We start from the raw sequence: 22,299 nt of genomic DNA on the forward strand, positions 1-22,299 counted from the left end.
GCCCCTGGGTGAGAACCACTGTGCTAGGATAGGAAAGTGTGGTTTCATGACCACCTCTGCAGACAAATGTCCAGCAGAGAGATTAAAAAAATGTGCCTTTGTTGTTAAGTAAAATGAATGCACTTTATAATGACTTATAATAATATACCCAGTGCTATCTTTCAAAAAGGGCACTGTGTAGTAGCATGAGTCCATGCTGCCTAACCAGAACTGTATTCAGTAAGCCTGTATCATTCTTTCTGAAGGGGAAAAAATGACTTAATAATTTTCACTTCAGCACCTTTCATACAAAGATGTCACAAACATTAATAATGCTTCACAATGTCCCTTTGAGGTAGGAACTAGCCTCACTGTATAGATGGGTAAACTGAGGCACAGAAGTTAAGTGACTTGTTGAAGGTCAAACAGGATGTCTGGCATGGATGTTATGGTTCTGTTCCTAGCTCTGTTTCCCACTTCTATGCCTTAATCTTAAGACCATCCTAACTGTCATTGCTTATAAAGCTGTAGCAACTGGGATACAAAATACAGGTTATCTTTAAGCTTTTTTCTCAGTATGCAAGGGAACTTACTGTAATGTTATGTGCTGAATTCTCCAAACAACAAAGGAAGAGAGGCATTTTACATGTAAATGATTCTAAACTTACCTTTATGTGCTGAATGTCACTTTCCCTTGCTACAGTATTTGGAGCATTGAGTGTATAGCCCTTCTTGCTCATTTTGTTTTTAAAAGATGTTTACTTTTAATGGCTAGCAGTTTTTTTGTTTTTAATTTTTTGCTTCATATAAAGGCATGAAGTTATCACTGGTATTCAGGAATAATGTTGGTTTACATCTTTGTTCATATAAACTCTTTTCTCCTATAAGTTTTATATGAAAGTCAAATTGCATAGCTTGCTGCTTACTGACTCGAAACTTTAGATAAGTGAGCAACCAGAGCATTTGGAAGCTTGCTTTAACTCATCTATAGGTCTTAGCAAGGCACAAAAGAGTCTGTTCTACACTAAAGAATTTTGGCATCTTCTGTACCATTTTGTATCAGGGAACATCTGTCAAACACTATGTTCCAAGAACCTGTACAGTTATACTGTCTCCAAGTAAGTCTTGTAAATGCTTCCGTCTGCACTATTTCAGCTCAGACATTCAGTTCTACAGTATCTGGGAAGCCCAGGTGTTATGGTTGCACTGGGTCAGTTGATCCTCTCAGCGTAGTCCCATGATTGTCTTGCAAGCAACTTTGGTAGCAGAAAACATTGCCACCTGTCCCTGCCCCTCCGATTCCAGGCCTGCCCAAAAGAAGCCGCAGTGATACTTAATGTATCTATCCTGACCATTACACCCTCCGCAAACCCTAACCCTAGGGTAGGAAAACAGGACACATATTAGCTTCTTCAAACTTCAGAAACATTAACATAAAACTTTATTTGAACTTTAACATTCCCTGTTCTCTCCCCATGGGCCTTGGTCTATTAATGACAACCACAACATAAAATAGATCATCAGAGAGACACATCGGCACATATGCTGCATTCCTCTTGAGAAAATTAAGAATTTAATAACACACCAATAAATTACTATGTACGTTACTGGGGAACAAGGATGGCATCACGGTAAACAGCTGCCTGAGCCTTATCTTTGAGACATCAGAGTTACTCCACATCCCAAAGTGAATCCTAGTTCTCTACTTCCCTGCTAATGGTACCTCAGTAGCCAGTTGTTCATCACTCCTCATATACTACCTGATGTCTGATACACCTTCTTGAGGGATCATTTCATGAGGTGGGGCATGAGGTACAAGGTGACTGGCTGGACTTCATTATTTTTCCTGGAGAGATGTCTTCCCTCCGTATCCTGGATTGTTATAGCAGAATCCAGGCACATAGTGCCATCAGCAGGTGTAGGGAGATCTGGTTGCCTTCTGCAATAGTGTTGTCGTAGAGTTGTTTGAAGGCACAGCTCACGCTCATCGCAAACTATGCAAGCTGTACAAAACCACTTGAAACAATTGTTGGAACAAACCACCGATGAAACCAAATACAGCGTAAAGTTATCAGGTACAAATATGTGTATGATGTATTGAGAGGCACAACTAATAAGAGAGAGATGAACTGAAAACTCTGACGCAACCTTAATTACTGCCTCGCGACCACTCAAGCATAATATGTGCACACAGAATATACACTATATATAAATATACATTGTACATGTCTGTGGTGTAGTTTATATATAAATCAAACTTAAGGAGCAAACATTATTTAAAAGAAGCAATTTCCAGTGTACCAGATGAAACATTTGCAGAAAATTTACTAGAAAATTCAGTCAGTTCATGGGGTTTTTTTTCTGTGCCCTAAACCAAAGTACCCAAACCAGCCAATGCCTCCTAAGCAACCACCTGCTAAGGAGTAAACCTATTAACTTAGTTTCACCAAATTACTTATTTCTACTGTCTGTTTTATTATTTGCAGGGGAAAAGGGTTTACCTTCATTTCACCTCAGTGTTTATCTCCCAAAGCAATAAAAGATGACAACCACACAATGCTTTTTTCTGCTTCTAATTTCCTGATGGCCTTTCTCGTCTTAAAGTAGTTTTGAATAATGCCTAAATAAATTGAGCTGTTTTGGTTTCCAGCTTTTTCCAACTTAGAAATGTGTATTGAGAGTGGTGGGTTTGGTGGGTTTCCTCACTTATCCTGAAACTTAAGGAGAAAGCCCTATGCATTCTAGTAGCATCAGATTCTTTCTGTTGGAAGGTACATGAGTTGCATTCTCACTAGGTTTTGTTGCTTCTCTGATTTGCCCATAGAGGGTATTATGAGAACAATGCTTCAACCAGTGTTCTTGTGGCAAAGTATGTCATCCTTAGATTATATATGTAATCTCTCTGCCATGTAAATGAAATTTGGTCAATTCCACAAGTCCTCCCTCATGTAGCAAGTTTGGGATTTTTGATGGAACTGATTTTTAAATAAAATTGACACAAAACATTAAAAAAAAAAACTTTTTGTAATGCTGAAAGCTATTTGTGGAGGGAACGAGTAGCATAGAGGGTCTTTGAAAAAATATTGATACAGCTGAAAGGAACTTGTTTTAGAGGATTAAAAAATTACTTTTAAAAATGAGCTATAATTTACTTAAAACTGTAAATTTAAAATATGGTGCAAGTACACATATTAGGAAGGTGACTTTTAATTATATTTATGTGCAGGGTATTTTGTTGATTAGTACTGCTGGGAAAGAGAGCAGATGGAAAAACCCCTGTTACTGTTGAACCTTTCCCCTGACTTGTGTGTACAATTTTGCTGCACATTAAATATATTTAAAAGCAGGAGGAGGATAAATAGGAGTCACTGGCCTTATTATTGGATCTTTTTAAGATAGTACCTTATGGCCATATTTAACATTTTAATGATGGAAAATATTGCAGAAGAGAAAATTGAAACATAAATAACAAGGCTTCAAATAAGCAATTTTTAAAAGTAGAAACAAATTTTATTTTTGTTCTTAAATATCTGCATGTACAGGAAATACTTATTCCCAATCCCTCTAGGAGAAAAACAAATGCTCCGAGCAGTGGTTTTCAACCTTTTTTTCATTTGTGGATCCCTAAAAATTTTCAAGTGGTGGTGCAGATCCGTTTGGAAATTCAACCTGTGGTCTGTGGTTCTCTGCCACAGAAGTCTTAGACTGAAAACTGGCTGAACAGAATTCAACTGTAGATGTTGCACGTGCTTGGCCTGGCATTTGATGCAGCTTGAGAAAGGGTGCTAACCTTTGGGCTTCTGTGGTAACAATAACACTTCTGGGTTTTGACCTGTAGGTGGGGGTAGTCACATACTTTTTATTGATGAGAGAAATTTAAATGCCTTTTCTGGGATCTGAAACTTTATTTTCATAGTCACCTTTTGCAGACCCCTTAGACATAGTCTGTGGGCCCCCAGGGGTTGAAAACTTCTGTCCTGAAGCAAATGGAAGTTTCATTATTTCAAATATTAGACAGGCTTTCTGGAGCTAGTAGTTGATCAGTATCTTTCAGTGTAGCTATAGCAAAATTGGTAAAGATATAAAGCTAATAACCTTACAGAATTATCTGAGATGAGCATCAGCAGTAGGAATTAACAGCCATTGCAGATTCAGACAGCTCAGTATTCAGCTAGGTTTATTTAGTGAGAACAATAGATGGCTTTTAACTTAAAAGGCCGTGCATATCATTCACTTCAGCCCTTCTGTTTAAGGACTTATCTAACCACAAAAGTTGTACTGATTTAATTGTACTGTTATATTTGGTATAAAGGTGCCTTATTCCAATACAAGGTATTCCCTAAGAGGGGGAATAAGCTATATTGGTGTAAGGCACCTCTATACCATAACTACATATGAACTAGGGGTGTTGTACTGTTATAACTATTTCAGTTTTTAAAAAAATCGTACACCTAATCAGGATAGTTATACGAGCACAAAAATTGCATGTAATCTTGGCCTTAGGGTGCAGGTTGTTGAAACCTGAATTCAGGTAGGCTTCCTTTTGTTTGGCAAAAAGGCCAAGGCAATGTGTGAGTGGCAACTTTGAATGATCTCTGCTCAAAGGCCTGGTCTATGTTCAGAGTTGCACTAGTTTAAATAAAAGTATGGTTTTTCTTTAAATCTAGTGCATCTTTGAATTTATACAGAGCCAGAGATAACTGGAAGGGTTTAGTGGGTCATGAGTGTGAAAACTAGAGCTAGACAATAGTTGGGAAAAGGGAGACATAGTCAGCCTGGCTGGAATTTTGAATACAGTTGTGAAAGTGATGCTGCATCTGAGTTATAAGCTGCACTCAGCCCTGCATATGTCAGTTTAATTGGACTAGTAATACAATATTGTACCAAGTCATTTTGCTTCCAGTGAGAAAATAACCCATTCCTGAAGTTCAGCCTTTCTTGACTGCTAGGAAGCTGTTACGTGATTTTAATTTCCGAAAGCTCTTTAGTAACACCAAACCCATTAAGATTTAACTAGTTTTCCTCACTTTTGCTGGGTGGGGATCTTAGGCGTCATGGCTGAATTACTTAAAATCAAATTTTGTGAACAGATTTTTCTATAAAAATTAGTTACAAAAATCAGTAAAGGAAATTGAGTGTCCTTTTCCTTAAAAGGAAGTGGCTACATCATATGTCTTTCTGCTTTATACAGGTCACCAGAAAGGCCCACTGGGGATCTTCGGGAGAGAATGAAGAACAAGCGTCAGGACGTGGAGACTGAGCCACAGAAACGAAATACAGAGGAATCGTCCTCTCCTGTTAGGGTAAGAATGGAGTGCATGGAATATCCAGCCTCCCTCAATAGCAGTAGGTTAGTGTGTTTCAGAAACATGGTCATTGTGAATTGTTTAATATTAAATAACATAATGTGTTATAAAATATTTAATTTCATATTTTATATTAAATACTTAGTATTTAATATTATCGTGCATCTGTATAGTAGTGTCTTGAAAGTTACCAGAATTCCTTACAAATTCCACAAGCTGAAATGCATATTATAAAATTTTGACATTTAGCTACCTCTAGTGTGAAACATGGAAGCTATTTAACAATATATCAGAACCATTTGAAATTGTCAATAAAATGTACCAGCCCCGGCAAACACCTACTAGCTCATTTTTACTTTAAACACTGACATGTATAAAGCACCCACCCTTATTCACATTATAACACATCATTTACTTGTTAGTCACCCCCAACTCCATCTTGCTTATCAGAAAACACCCCCTTCATAAGCCCATGTAGTCACTACTCCATGTATTCATTCCCTGCGATTTTCCCATCATTCACCCTAGTTCATCAGTTTCTACCTCTGCAACAAATTCACCAATTCTTGTTCTCTGCCATCGTCCGATCCCATCCCCCCCAATCAGTTTTTTTCTCAGCGAAGTCTATATCACCTTCTCCTCCACTGACATTGCTAATGAAGAGAGACAAAGTTGGTAGAACTCCTCTGCAATTGGACAACAGCTGCAACAATGGTTTACTTTTAAGTATTTAAATTTTTTTCACAACCATAAGGGCTAAAACCTTTTTGTTTTTAAATGAATGTTTTGAATTCTGCGAGCATTGTTGGCATTATTTCTATTCTGGGTCTGTTCCTACTTGCTGTATGTAAGTGGAAATTTGAAAGACTGCTATAAAGGAATCAACAGGAACTGCTGTCACTAAAGTTACATAATGGTTTCCATTCTAACCTTGTTTTCAGTTGCTGATAACTTGCTGAAATTTTCAGTGCTGTCAACTCTCTACACTAAGGTGATTTTTTTTTTTAAGTTAGAGCAAAAATGGTTCAGTTCTTGAGTACAACGAGAGTGGGAAAAGTGTATTTTTTCCCATGAATAAAAAAAGGTATTATGACTTAGTTGCTGTGTGCAACCTCAATGTGGACGTTTTTTGAGCACTTAACTAGGCAGCTATAATATTCTATTCCTGTAGTAACCGAAGACACACAAATAAAAAATCCAAGATAATCTTTTAAGTATATCAAAAGCAGGAATCTTGCAAGAGAAGTTGTGGATCTGCTGAACTACCAGTGAGTAAAGGGAGCAATTAAGGAAGATAAAGACTTTGCAGAGAAGCAAAACTAGTCCTTTGCCTGTGGTGAAGATTGATGCAATGTTGGGGAGATAGCTACCCTGGACATACTCTTTTCAGGTATTAAAGATGAAGCAAAGTCACAGAATGAGTTGTCAAAAGAGGTGGTGCTGGAACAAATTGATAAAGGGCAATGGGTCACCAAGACCAGTCAGTAAACAACCAAGAGTTCTGAAGGAAGAATGAAGTGACTGAGTTATTAACGAAAATATACAGTCTTATAACAGCTACTATTCCAAAGGACTGGACGGTCGCAATTGGATCTTAAAAAAAAAAAAAAAAAAAAAAAAAAAAAAGCAAGCTCTAGAGGTGAAGTTGAGAATCAAAAACAAGTAAGCCTTATTTTGAAATAAGTAAAGATAGTTACAAAACACTTTTTGGAATATGATATGATAAGGAAAGTGAGCACCGCTCTTGTAAATTAAAATTGTACCTCTTTATTCTACTAGAATTGAAACTTGTCCACAAAATAGTGGCTAAAGGAGAACTGGTTGACATAAATTGGACTTGAGTAGCCTCTCTTGAAACAAAAGCTTTCTGAAAGATCTAAACAGTCAAGGTGTGATTAGAAACTGGCCAAGAGACAGAAGACAAAAAGAAAGAGTCAGTCAGTTTTCCACAATGGGATGCTTCAAGGAGATTCTGGAGAAAGGGTTGAACAGTAAGAAGACAATTTGCAGAAGATAAAAAAATATATGTAGGTTAGTCAAAACTAGGGACAGTTATGAGGAATTTCACAGGAACCTAAAAAGGAAGCTGTTTTGGGTCAGTACAATGGCAGACGTAATTCAGTGTTAACAAATGCAAGGTAATGCACATTAAAGGGAGTAACTTAAAGCACTCATTCACATTACTGGGTTTTAAAGTAATTGCAACCACTCAGGAAAAAGACCTGGGATTATTGTGGATAGCTCAATGAAAACATGGTTCAATGTGCAGTAGTAGTCAAAACAGCAAACAAATATTAAGGTGTATAAGTAATGGAGTAGAAAATAATTCTTAAAAAATGCCATGATGTAAATTAATAGTCCACCCTCATCTGAAACAATGTTTGTTTCTGATCACTCCATCTGAAAGAAGATATAATAGAAGATGATGTCTGGAAGGTGAACAATGAGGTGAGAATGGCACTGTTCGGAGAGGAGCCAAATAAGCGGGGACGTGATAGAGGTATATGATGATGAACGGTAAATAGAATGTAAATTAGGCACTCCTGTTTACACTTTCTCATACTAGAAGAATATGGAGTATTCCAATGAAACTAAAAGACAGCAAATGTAAAAATAAGGAAATTTCTTACAGTATGTAACTAACCTGGGGGACTCATTGCCGTAAGGCACAGTCCAAGAGTTTAGTATGTTTCATAAAAGGACGAGACAGTTACATTAGATAGGGGGAAAAAACTTTTTTTAGACGGGATATAAATCCTAATGCTTCAGCTAATGAATAACTGCCTGAAATTAGGAAGAAACTTCCCATATGAACTGGATATTCCATAATTGTCCATTTTGGGCATTCTTGCATCTTCCTTGGACCTATCTAGCTCCTGGCCACTTTCAGAGAGAGTATACTGGACTATGTGGACAACTGCTCTTATCTAGTTTGGCTATTCCTATGTTCCTAAATATTTATATGGAATTATTTTGTATGCAAATATAAGTAAGTATATGGAAAATGTTTTATGAATAATGGGACAAGATCACTGTGCTTACAATCTAATTTAGACAAGTATAATACTTAGAGCAGCTCAAATGTGAGTATGAGCAGATACATTCCAATTGGGGGCTTGATACTGGGAAATTTCACAAAACTTATGAAGAGTGTGGATGGGTTGGTGCACATAGTGGGAGGCAGTTCCAAGAGCAGACGCAGCATGAAGCTGAGAGGGAGAGAAGGTCTTAAAGCATGCAGTTAGGCAAGATTATTGGGAGGAATGTAAGGCGTATGTATGTCTAATCCACGTGCTTATACTCTATCACTGTGGTATCTGAATGTCTGATGTGAGAACAGATACCAGCATGTAGTAACATGTTTGTGACTGGAATGGATTACTGACCATGTGAATGAGAGAGACCATTGGAGTCTAATAATGCAGCAAATAAGGGCCTCTTAGAACAAAAACACCTGAATTCTAATCCCAGTTTTACCACTGGTTTGCTGACCTAGGGAAAGTCCTTAATTCTGTCTTCCATTATCTTCTCTAAAGTGGAGTCAGTACCTACCTACCTCAGTCGGGAGCTTTGGAGATTAATCAGTATTTGTGCAGTGCTTTGAAGTGTAACATATGTTATGAAAGCGAAATAGTTTTGTGCTTGTCCAAAAGATTCTAGCTACAATCAGTAGAAGCTTAATTGTACTAAACGCCAAACCTTCTGTGGTTTAGAATCTGTGTACATATTTCAGTTTATACTACTATTGTGTGCACATGTACTGATAGGTTATTACTACACCGGGTAAGCATAAGACATTTAGTATAAAAAGAATTGCGGGATACAGGAGAACCATGAACCTTCTCTCAATTAACATTAGTAAGGTAATGAAACTTCTTGGCTTGACATCCTTACCCAGGCAAACTTCATTGACTTTAATAGGAAATTGCTCTAGGTATGGATCAGGCCATAAGAGTCCAATTTTGAGGTGCTGCACACCTTTTTTGAGAGGCAGAGCTCCTACAACTCTGATTTTAACTAGGAGCTCAGTGTACTCCGCATCTCACGGAATTGGTCCCTTAAGATCTGATATTTTTCTAAGTACCAGATCCCTTTAACTTCTGCATCAGGCCATTAATCTGTAAACATACCTCTGGGGAACAGATTCTTTTTCAGTAGCTACATTTTATGAATGATCCCATTGTGCCTCTGAAGCCAAATGGAGAGGGGGCTACTAAATTATTGTCTATGCTTACAGCATGGTTCCATAAATAAAGTTGTTATAGAAGATAAAAATTTTAAAGTGCTGTGAAAGGCTCTATTCTTGCTCCGTTTTCTGAGCAAGCGCTTCCTTTTTCACAATCAGCGGAAAGGCTTGACTGTTTTACAATGCACCCAAAAGTGTATTAAATCCTTCCAAATACAGATAAGGCAGAATCTTTGCCCAGAGGTGTTTACCAAATAATGAGGAGTGTACCATCCCTGTAGGGAAGTTTGAAGAAAGGGCAACATTAATAAGGTTACGGGGTTTCTCGGCAAGTCTGGTGCATACTTTGATGGAACAAAAACAATGTTTTTTGCGTGAAATAAAACTAAAATGAGTAAGTAGAAGACTTGCCACTGGATGTGTTCTAAGTCTCATGGAAGTAGTATGTATCCAGGATCTATTAGGGAAATAATAACTTAGATTTTTTAATTCTGTCCTCTAGAAAAATACATATATTCAACAATAGGAATGTATAAATTGAGAGGTGGTTCTTAAATGCTGTGCTTACTAAGCTCTGATCTCTTTTGACAACTGAAAGGATGAAGTTCTTTAGCATAACTACAGGTGTACTGTATGTTTCTTAAACTAGAATAATAATCGTAAGTTAGCTTACTCACATAACTAATTGTATAGCTGTTTTCACTGAATTTATCGGTAATTAAAGGAAGAACTACTTTCACAAACATGCTTGTTCCCCATTATATTATAGAAGGCAGACTGTCCCATCACAACCACCATTCTGCATTTTGTTATTTAGAGGAAAGAATATAAGCAAACTGTTTTTGAGGCTTAGACTTGGTTGTAAATCTGCAATAATAGTTAACAATGCAATTTGGGCTCCAGTAATACATGAATTAGAGATTTAGGCAAAGTATATCGCATACAGTTTTTAATTTTTGGAGGATAAAACATTCTGTCGTATTAACAAGTTGTGTTGGTCTTCAGGCCTTCTAGCTCATATAAGTGCACCTACTATGTTGACAAGTTATTTTGTATATAGGCTTTGAGAATGTAGAGGTGTATTGGAGTCAATGTGTGGAGGATCTGCCACTATATGTGCAAACTTCAAATTGCTAGTTACATCCACTGTCAGATTTTTACTGAAGCATCAATGTCACGTTCCATTAATATTATTGCTTAATTAAGTAGCAGGTAATTAATGGTGAATGTAAGCTGTCAACATTATAAAAGAGGGTGTTTGCAGACTGGATGGAAAAGAACCTTGGAAAATGAAGAATCTCTGAGGGAAAAAGGCTGCAAATGATGTTCGTTCATAGAATTGCACAGCTAAGAGATTTCTGTAATAGGGCTGTCTGTCTTTTTCAGAAGTGTGTATTTTGGCTGAAATGTTCCATACTTGGCCTTAGACCAGGTGCAATTTTCCTTTGAAAGCTTGATAAGTTATTGTCAGCTGCTCAGCTGACGTGAACGTGGTGTACACCACTTATGTCAATGAAGGTAATGTGATTTGCGCCAGTTGAGGATGTGGCCTAGCATTTTTGAGATATCCAACCATGAATAAGGAAAAAATAAAACCAGTTCAAAACCAAGCCCTTCATATAACACGTGCTGCTTTTAATTAAATTTCACCTGAGTTCTTAAATGATAATTGCCTTTGACATGTTTGAAACAATTTGTCTGAGGAAAAAATGTGTATAGCATTTGAGAAAGTATTTCACTTAATTTTTGAACAGTGCATCAGAGAGAAACTTCACATAGCTATGCACTGAAATAAACATATTTGCATATTTATTTCAGAAATGGCAGTGTCAAATAAATTCACAGTATTTTCACGTGGTAGTGCATTTTGTAAAAGAAAATAAATTTTTCTAGAAGATATACTCTAGGAATTATTTTGGGGAAGTTCTATGGCCTGTGTTGGGGAAGTTCTGTGGTCCACAGGAGGTCACGCAACATGATCATAATGGTCCCTTCTGGCCTTGGAAGCTATGGAAATCTTAACTGAGACTACATTTAAAACTATTAATGCAAAAACCAGGAAATAGAATTTTGTGCAGTTGGGAGTGATTATGTGATCTTGTTTCCTTACTGTAATTCTAAGATGATGATTGAGGTCTGAAATCAAACCCAGTTCAAGCTACCAATAGAGAGAAATTAAGTGTCCGAGTTGGTTTCTGGGTAACTTTTTTCTTGACTGTACAAGTGTTCTAGAAGTCTGTAACGAAGGCCCATAAAAAGAGGCAGAATAGGCACTGCATTTGTAGGAGGTGGGGGCAGAGAGAAAGTGGTGGATCTGCAGTATACTCCTCCTCCCCCCACTCCCTCCAAAAAGCCCTCTGGAAAGCAGGCATAGAGACAGTGCAGCTCAGGAGCAGCTGTCATTGGCTACTGGGATTGGGTGAGCGGAGAGGAGCAGCATAAGGCTAGCTGTCTTTTTGGTGACCTTATTTCTGTAAGATTGACCTCTGTTTTCCTTGTGGATCCATGGGGTTCTGTGCCCTTACAGTAGGTAGAAAGACTTCAACTTGTTTAGGCCAGTAAAATACATAATTGAGATGTAAAGGTGTCAGGAAAATTTTAGCCTATTATGTTTTTAATTCCCCACCCCACCTCCACACAGGACTTTTTGGTACTTTCCCCTTTAGCCTCTAAAGGAATAGGCAGTTAGTTATCCATTGTCCGTTCAGTCCTCAGGTGCTGAATTGTAAATTGCACATAACCATTCTCATTTAAAATTGTATTACTCTTTTTTTCTAGCTGTTCTAATACTTCTAAATGTTTACTAAATTTCTCATATAAAAATTTCTGGTCTTTAAAACTGATCTGCTCTTCTTTCAGTCTCCATTGTAAATATCACTTTCTTGGCCTACCTTTAAGTCTTTGTTGACTTCACCTGTATGAATGTTTTTCCTCCCGACCCACTGATTACATGAAATTACGTTAGAATATTTTCCCAGTGTAATTTGCTTCTTAGCTGAGAAGATATTTAGACTAATCGAACTAAACAAAACAATTAGTTTAATTCTTTCTATAAAGCACAAAATACTGTGCAAATTTATTGACTTCTGTAGGCTTCTGTTTTAAAAAATCATTACTCTAATTCAGCATTTTTTCCCTGTAGAAAGAGTCTTCAAGAGGAAGGCATAGAGAGAAGGAAGACATCAAAATTACGAAGGAGAGGACTCCAGAAAGTGAAGAGGAAAATGGAGACTGGGAAACAAATAGAGAAGGTAAATTGAATTCAAGTAAGACTCTCCATTTAATCTATTACAATATTCCAAATACTACAAATTCTCAGGTTGTAGAAAGTTTTGTCCATACCAATGGACTGATATGTTGACTATTCATGAATTATTGATGAATAAGGATTGTTTCAATTTATCTGTGGACAAGGAATAAATTTAGTGGTTGGGATTGGATCAAGTCATATAATTAGGGTTGGCAGGAATTTGACTTTTTTTTCCTCTATACTTTCAATAGATATTGGTTTATAGTTAAGCATTTTTTAAGATTTGTATCTATTTAAATTTTCACAGTTGTGGGAAATTGAGTGCGTCAGACAATTATTTAATGGCAGTAGACATTAATATTAAAAAAATTAAAGCTTTATAACCATTACAATCAGATGATATCATGATCACATGTCAAAATATACAAAGTAAATATCCTTAAATCAAACTCTGATTTCTCAAGCAGCATTTTTCTTACTTTGCCTATCTATAAATTTTAATTATCAATAGAAATATATTTGTTGGTTTGTGAAATCAACATTTACTGACATCTGCCATTAAAAATCTAATCCTTCCAAGTTAAATATAATGCAAAACAAGAGGTTGTTACTGTCTGCCCTCTCTCTCAATCTGTTTTGAAACTGGATGAACAAGACAGCAGTCATAGAATTGTTTGATCAGTACATAAGCAAAAAGAAATTGGCCCTCAGCCACTGACTGGCTGGCAGGGCCTTTCATACCTAGGTCACTGGTTCAAATCCAGCTTACATCAGTTGTGGCTGGTTAACAGCTGATCAGTGAAATTAGGTGTGTTTACCTCATTTAAAATAAAAAAGGACTCAATTTTGCAACAATTTTTATGTTTGCCTGTCTCACTGAGCACAAAAACTAAATTATCTTTGCACATAGCCCATATAGGTCATTGTTGAAGCCCATTGTCAGGGTGACAAAAGAAAGCTTACTACTGCTCCTTGTTCTGTTGTCAAAAAGAGGATTTTGGTTTCCAGGATCTCAGTCACAAGCACTCATTTTTTAGCTTTCATTTAACTAAAAAACTGTACCAACTGTTTTTTGGATTGAGACAGAAGTGGTGATCTTCCCCCAGAATTGTTCCATTTCCCTTTGTTGCGGGAGATAGTTGACTTGTTCTGACTTACTATGAAGTTATCCTGGTTTCCAGTGAAGCTAAGTGATATCTACATAACTATGAAATACTTCATGCTCTTTTGAGTAGTTGAATATTATGATGTGTTTTGCTAGTTTCTGTACAAAAAGATGCTGCCTCTCCCAAAGTGCTTATAATCTAAGTATAAGGCCTGGTCTATGTTAGAAAATTAGGTGTGCATAAATAAGTCACTCGGGTGTGATGTTTTTTGAGAAGTATGACTGTTTAAGACCACTTATGTCATATATTGCCTGTCATCTTTTTTAAATAAAGACTCTGATAATGGAGAAGTTAATTATGATTATGACCATGAGCTGTCTTTGGAAATGAAACGTCAAAAGATTCAGAGAGAACTCATGAAGCTGGAACAGGAAAACATGGAGAAGCGAGAGGAAATAGTCATTAAAAAGGAGGTTTGTATCTTGAAAATAGGCATGTGTTCTTATAACTAATCAACAGCCATTTTATGTCCTTAGAGGCCTAATTGTTTTCTGCATGACTGGAGCCTCTATGTGCTACCACGGGACAAATGATAAATGACTGTTGGGCATAACTTTACAAACACAGGGCTGTGTTCTGGCTAGCCTTTCTGTGTAGACAGGGAAGGAGGCAGATAGGAGAGGAACTTTGGGGCACAAATCGTTGTACACTCAAACTGGCTGTCCTGAAACCTGTGACGTACATGTGAGAGAGGTCTTCCCCATGTCTGCCCCCATTGGGGTTTAGGAGCTGTGAATTTATTTCATATGCTTCAGTCTGGACCATTTTATCTACGCCAGTCCCCCATCTGCCCTCAGTCTTCATATTACACTGGATTTTATTAGGCATAATCTTGGTGGGTGGTTCATAACTGGAAAGAATATGTCTATTTGGGGTGGGGGACCTTAAGAGCCAGAATTTTTGGACTTTAGGTAAATCTTACTGGAATGCAATTTTTCAGGCTAACTTTAGTGTAATAATTAGAGCCATTTTATGGATATGAAATGTAATGATCTGTTGTCGTTTAATTATGTTGTAGGTCATTTGTGGAGCATTTTCTTTAAGATCAGCTTTATTTTAAGATATTTTAATGCTAATGTAATTAACTACTTCTGCAAAAATATGTGGTTAGTATGTCTGAGGCAGATGGTGTGTCAGTGGTTATTACTATCTAAAGTTTGAATGATATTAGGATCCTTATTCAGGATACATATACAGCACATGAGTATTTGGTTGTAGTTTAAACTTTTTCTTTATCCAAGATTTCTCCAGAGGTGGTTAGATCTAAATTATCACCATCTCCTTCGCCAAGAAAGTCTAAATCTCCAAAACGAAGGTCAAGTCCCAAATCTTCATCTTCAGTTAGTAAGAAAGAGAAGAAGACTTCTACGGTGTCTTCACCGCTCTTGGACCAGCAGAGGTCAGTAGGTAGACATACATTATGGGTGGGGAACAGGGTGGTATGTCGATACATTATGAAATGTTTTGTGCTAATCAGTGGATATAGCTACTCATTTTCATTGTCCCTTAAGGTGTGGATTCAATGTACCAGTCTTGAAACTTTAGACTTTTGCAGAGTTCACAAAAATCCCTGGGACAAGGCAGCAAATATATGTCTCCATTGATTTTAATAACTTGTAGATTTTGCATTGAACATTGTTTCTTTAAATGATGTGAACTGCTTAGAGCCTGTGAGATACACTGGAGAAATCTAAATAGAAATCAAATTACATTTGTTCAATGGTGTGGGGTGTTGGTGGTGGTTAAATGCAAGTTAATCTAGGATAGAATTGAAATTTTGAAGTTTGCCGAGTCAGGTGTTCTGTTGACACTACATATTGCTATAAAAGAGATAATACTTGACCTTCTAGGTTAAGGAGTGAGCTGGAGCGTTATAACACTGGAAAAGGGAGACGAGAGGGAATGAAGTAGGCAAAATCACAGGCTGTTACAACTAGGCTTTTTGCCACAAAAAAATCAATCAACTAAAAAAGACCTTGCTGACTCTAGAACCTGGGAATCCATGTTTAGCTCCATTAGCTGTGAGGAAAATTGCAACCTTAATACAAAAACAGACACCTATATTTGCCAAGCAAATTGCCTTTGAAGCAAGTTATGCTTAAATAAGGGCATAATACTCGTAAATGTTGGTTTTGCTGTAAAAGACTAGTATAGGGGATTGCTTGCTACAGTACTTTAAGATGCAGTGACATCTAGGTACTAATATGTTTGTATCTGTTTGTGACTGACTTATGAAAAATACATATGGGTGTAAAGAAATACCTTTACATTTCCTTGTAATTCATGGTGGAAATAAAATGTTCAATATTTATTCATAAAGCTCCTGAAAATATGGTAGGATGCTTTACATACAAGGAATGAGTGATCCCTACCCCAAACAGCTTAAAATTTGAGGCACTGACCCTGCAGTGTATTGTACACAGATGTATTGTATTCAGTTGCAGAACCTAGTGTTAAGCGGACAAGATACAAAGGATTTTGGTGTTTTGATGCATGCAGTTTTACAAGGGCATTGTAACTTTGGAAGCTGTAATTACACATTTGGGAGCAGTTCCAAATTTTGCAAGCCTGTTTCAGAAATAAGGGTTATAAATTCAAATGGCTATGGGAGACTTCAAAGGAGAGCTTGACATTAATTTTCCTTTGTATTCACCATTCAGTCAAGTACAGCTGTAAGTGCCACTATCTGCTGATGGAATAGAGAAGTCTGCCCCAAAAGCTTCAAAGCGCTTGGCTCTGTAAATTGGTGCTGCTCGTATCTGAGTGATTAACAGATATTTTACTTAGTCTTGTAAATAGCTTTTTCTGGTATTTTGATACATTTAGGAGTTCCAAAAGCACCCAGAGTAAAAAGAAGGGTCCTCGTACACCTAGTCCACCTCCTCCAGTACAAGAGGAGACTCCCCTGGGGAAAAAGCATAAAGAAAAACATAAAGCAAAAGAGCGTTTAGAAGAAAAAACAAGAGAGGGGAAAGAGAGAGGACGTGACTTTGAAAGACATAAGGAGAAAAAAGAGAAACAGAGGTGAGTTCTGTTGCATTATTAGGTTTTTAGAATTAATGTAACCTTGCTTAGGTTGTCTGCATTTCTGTTAAATCTGTAGTTCATATTGCACTAAATAGAGAGGGTTTTACATTTGACTTGCTGTCAACCTTTCTCTGAATTCATTAAATATAATAAATGCATTGTATAGTGGATTAATAAACTACAGCTAATAGAGTTGTCACTTTAATAAAAATAACTTGTTGAGATGCCCTTCTGAAATAGCTGTCATGTTCTCCCTCAGTGAGTCAGACCTTGACTGGTGGTCCAGTCTGGGGTCCTCATATCTTCATTCTAAAGCCATAATTTTTCCATTATACCTTGAACTTCCCCTTGTAGAAGTATACTACTTCACTGCTTCAGAATATCAGGTCAGTGGACCTATGAAGAGAAAACACTATTATTCCGCAAATTGGCCATTAGGAGGCATTCTCCTGTCCCTAAAGCCTCATTTAGTAAATCTAGTATTTTAGCAATGCTGTTTCTTCAAAAATTGACTCTTAAAAGTCCCTACCTTTTGGGATGCTTACATTCTCTGTATTCACCCTAATACCTGCCCACCTTATCCATCCCTATACTTATATGTCCACCTGGGGAAGGAAGGTCATATTCATTCTCTTTCCCCCTCTCCTCCTCCCCTGCCCCCTTCCCCCCCAATATTCTCTCTCTCACAAAAATAAGATGTATAGTGGGCAGTTTGCTATTACTTTGTGAAGACTAAGGAGTTTAGGAAGACCTTTACATTCTATCATGAGCTGATAAAGTAAAAAGACTCAGAAAGGTGGTTGGATCTGAGGCAGTGTTATGCCCCTCTCCGTAATTAGTGGCAGAAGGTCACAAGCAGTAGTGGGGAGCACTCAGTGCAGCTGTGATAGAAGCGGGAGTGTATTTGGCAGCCTGTGTGCGTGTGGTACCATGATAGCAGCAGGTACTTCCATGGCAGTGGCTGTAGCCCTGTTATAAAAATGTCAGTGACCTTTGTGTGTGAATTTTTAAGTTACTTAATATTGAAAACAAATACTGGAAATCATCCTGATCTTTCAGTAAGCCAAATGGCAGTTCAAGATACCAGCAGTCCTTTTCTTCCTTCAGAAGCCATCATTAAGGTCCGAAAACGTGTCTGAACTTTTTAATAGTAAATTTCTGATTTTACAGAATTCATTAAATTAAAGCAACAAAAACAACAAATTCCCTATTTGTACTGACAATCTAGCTGCTTAACAAATTACAGATAATATGAAGGGTTCAGGCTTCACCCTCTTTGTATTAGATTGAAAAATATATTAAATGGGATTTTCTGGAAGAGCACTATATGATGAACATAATTTCATATATGATGAACAGATTATTCTACCAGAAGTAATTCTTGATCCTCTACTATGGGTGTGGTCTTGGAGCTGACTTTAATTGATTGGAGATGTACTGATCCCATATTGTGCATGCTGAACAAGCTGCTACTTGTATGTTTCTTAGAGATCCTTCAGAAGGCTCCCATAGACCGAAGCGTTCTCCAAGTCCTGCTGATCATTCTGGCAGTAATTCCTCTCCTTCCAGAGAATATTCACCTCCTGCCTCAAGGAGAAGACAAACCTCCCGAGCTCCAGCCAAGTCAACTACACACAAGCATACTTTCTCACCCTCTCGCAGGTGGGAAGTTAATATATAGTTCTTATTTTCCTAAACAATTAAAACTTTTCTGCCACCATATCAAGTCACTCTCTCTTTGGTGAGATCACATGATATCAGCGTTCTTTCCAAACGTGAGCCTTTTGATACAGAATTATTTACCCTAGTAGCAGTATTAAAGAATAATCTACTTTACTGTTAACATGAGTAGCTGTGAATCCCTGGTCCTTCAAACTCTTTCTCACCCGCATAACTTTAAGCAGATATGTAGTTCTGTTGACGTCACTGTAGTTATTCAGGTGAATAAAGTTATGTACGTGCATAAGAGTTTGCAGGATTGGGGCCTAAATTGTCAAAAACAGAAATTAAGAAGTCAGTGTTTCTTGCCACAGGGATGCTGTATATAGCTATACTTAGAGTGTGTACCCAAGAAAGAAAATGTATAATTTGTCTGCTGCATGTTACCAGGATTTCTGGAAAGCACCTCATATTTAGTAAAATAGCTATGTTGTTGGGGAAAACTGCATGTTTCATAAGCAACAAAGTTCTTGTCATTGTGTAATCGAAGGTGCTTTTTTTCCCTGAAATATTTAGGTTTTTTTCTGGATGACTTGCTCTTGAATATTATCTAAAGATCAAACTAGGAATATAGAGTGGTTATAACAAACTCTTAAAGTATCTTTATTTTTGAGATAACAGCAGATATGCATGGGAGAGAGGAGAGCAATTTATATATTTTAGAAATTAGAAGGATTTTATTTTCCAGTTGATGGCTAGAGGGCGGAGAATATAGAAATTATTTTATTTTTTTCAATAGAATTTTTTTTTTTGTATTGAGGGTTTGTTATTTATTTTATAGTATCATAAAAAAGTGCATGTGGTGACTATTTTAATGATGTGTCCTGCAGGTCTGCTTCCCCACCAGGGCAGCATCATTCTCCCATATCATCAAGACATCACTCCTCTTCATCACAATCAGGCTCCTCTGTTCAAAGACATTCCCCTTCCCCCCGCCGCAAAAGAACTCCTTCTCCAACCTATCAAAGGACAGCTTCCCCACCTGTGAGGCGTTCCTCCTCTCCCTATCCCCCGCGCTCTTCATCGTCTCCTCAGAGGAAGCGAAGTCCTTCAAGACATCAATCCCCAGGGAGAGAGAAGGGGAGGCATGATCGTGACCGGACTTCACAGTCGCATGATAGACGCCACGAAAGGAGGGATGGTACGAAGAAGAATATGCTTTTCAGAAACGTTTTACATTGCCCCCAAACTGTAGTTAGCTGACAATTTAAAAACCTGATTATTTTAATCGTGTCATCTGATGTGCTCCAAGCAGTGAGACAACACGTTGGTTAAAATGCCAGCAGACATCTATGCCAGCACTCCTGTTCCCACTGTATCAGTGATAGTGCAAAGGGGAGAGACTTTAACAAGAATGATAGTTTAGGCAAGGTCTCTCTCATTGTATTAGGTCTCACCTATATGATATGTGTTTAAGTCCAGAATGGCCTTCATTTTTTCTCTCTAGCGATTTAACCACCCTTTCCTGTATATGGCAGTGACTGCACCAATCACAGTAGGATAGTGGTCTTCTGTCAAGATGCCAAATACCTGCCAGTGGACCAGCTGAGAGAAAACTCTAGAGTTGTAAATGACTGTCTCCCCTTTCACCAGGAAGAGCCCAAGTATATTATCCAATCCTCTCTGATGACTCCCTCTGTGGTTTTTAGTTAGCTAAGTGCAAAGGAAGATTATAGCACTCCCTCTGCCACATAGCCTATCAAGTCTTGATGAACAAAAATACTGTCACCCCCAAACCTCTGAAGAGAACATTTGTCAAGATTTATAGACCAGGTATAAGACAATACAATAGAACCCCATTTATCTGACCTTCCATTATCCGTCTCTCCATATTAACCGAACAACCAGCACGCACAGGTCCAGAAGCCGCTAGATGGTGCTGCAGTCTCACACTTTCCCATTCTGGATTATCTGAATTTTTGATGATCCAGTCTGGCCCCGGTTCCAATTAGATCAGATAAATAGGGTTCTGCTGTGTATATTATAATAGGAACATATTGTGAATAAATATTTTAAAAATCAGGTTTCATTGGTGAGAGATCTTAACAAAGATGATAGCGTAGATACACTCCGAGCACATTGTCAGGTAAATAAGGAATTGAAAAGAGAAATTACCACAAGAAAAGCACTTGAACTCAGCACTCTGTAAAGGAATATGCTCCTGGTCCTAAAATTATTGCAGCAAATCATTGTCCTAACACATTTTGAAGTTACTGAATAAATTTAATCTCTAAACAATGAAATGTGATACTCACTAGGTCACAGATTCAAATCAATGGGGGAGATTTTTCTAAAGCAACAAGGGTAGTTAGGCACCCAACTCCAATTTGTGCCTTTGTAAATCTCTCCCCATAGGCTTTTGTGTAAGAAATCTAATTTGCTTGTATCATTTTATATCCTTTCTACTTTGGATTGTTAAAATCTAGTATTACAGACTTTAATCAAGCTGAATATTACATTTAAATTTTTTGTTTTCCAGAAACTAGAGGAAAAAGGGAAAAAGAGAGGGAAACCAGAGAGGAACGAGATTATGACCAAGAGCAGAGTACCTCCAGGGATCATAGAGATGACCGAGAATCTCGGGATGGAAGGGATCGGAGGGATACCAGGGATAACAGAGACCGCAGGGAGCCAAGGGAATCTAGGGACACTCGAGACTCCAGGGATACAAGGGATTACAGCAGAGATAATAAAGATAGCCGTGATCAGAGAGACTCACGTTCTATACGAGATACCCATGACTACAGAGACAGAGAGAATCGAGATACCCATAAAAAGGAAGACCAGTATCAGGAGGAACCACGCAGTTATGGAAGAACCCATGGTAGAGAAGAGAATTCCCGTGCTGACACACGGAATGAATCCAGAAATGAGTCAAGAAATGAAACTAGAAGTGACCGGACTGGCAGAAGTCGAGGCAGAGGTCCAGAATTATCTGACAAAGGTACTATATGATTTATTTTTTCAATGTCTGTACTACATTATTTGATGATGAATTTCTGCCAAATAAGCATATGCTGTTAAAGCTATCTTAAGTGGTATTTTCACCAAAACAGAACTGCTATTGCTTAAATGCATAGCACTCCTCTGTTTTCCATTCATTAAAACAGTGTAGCCTTGGCATCCTGCCATAGTACTTAAAAATCCTGCGCCACGGTGTTTAATGTATCTGCAACCTTAGCTTCTCCCAAGGGCCATGAAATACAAATAAGAGCCTGAAGTGTAATGAAAGACTAGCAGAGGCAGATTCTCTAACCATATGCATTGCACAACCCCTCTTCCTTCTTCTCAAATACGCATGTATACCCAGGTTCAACTTCTCCCATTTTTCTCATATACAAAATATGTAACTTTATCTATGGCTTTCCAAAACCCGTTCCATTGTAATTTGTATTTGAAGAACTGTTAATTCTTTTATATTATCACCATTTGGTCATCTGTATTCATTGTTTTTTGCTTTGGTTTCTTATTTTTAATGTAACAATTTTTTTTATTTTCTTTTTTAAAAGCTTCCAATAATTTTAAAATAACCTCCATTATCTCTTGACTGTTTGGTCTGCTCATTTCCTTCTGCACATTGTCTGCAGGCTTATGTTCTTCTAGGGACAAATTTCTGCCACCTCCTTGCTACCTTATTACCAGTCAGAAAGCCCCATATTGTAACTA

The 22,299-nt window shown here is 37.6% G+C and overlaps 1 protein-coding gene across 2 annotated transcripts in view; it reads left to right on the forward strand.

Moving 5' to 3' along the window:
* Positions 1-22,299, forward strand: part of ZC3H13 (zinc finger CCCH-type containing 13) — a 54,764-nt gene that overhangs the window by 11,963 nt on the left and 20,502 nt on the right. For both annotated transcript variants that reach the window (XM_074960996.1, XM_074961005.1), the window contains exons 4-11: positions 5,171-5,282; positions 12,614-12,722; positions 14,161-14,300; positions 15,129-15,286; positions 16,714-16,911; positions 18,403-18,576; positions 19,464-19,774; positions 21,113-21,577. In XM_074960996.1, the coding sequence (XP_074817097.1) occupies positions 5,171-5,282; positions 12,614-12,722; positions 14,161-14,300; positions 15,129-15,286; positions 16,714-16,911; positions 18,403-18,576; positions 19,464-19,774; positions 21,113-21,577 (1,667 nt within the window). The remainder of the gene's footprint in view (positions 1-5,170; positions 5,283-12,613; positions 12,723-14,160; positions 14,301-15,128; positions 15,287-16,713; positions 16,912-18,402; positions 18,577-19,463; positions 19,775-21,112; positions 21,578-22,299) is intronic.

Source organism: Natator depressus, chromosome 1 (assembly GCF_965152275.1).
Source record: "Natator depressus isolate rNatDep1 chromosome 1, rNatDep2.hap1, whole genome shotgun sequence".
Classification (NCBI taxonomy): Eukaryota; Metazoa; Chordata; order Testudines; family Cheloniidae; genus Natator; species Natator depressus.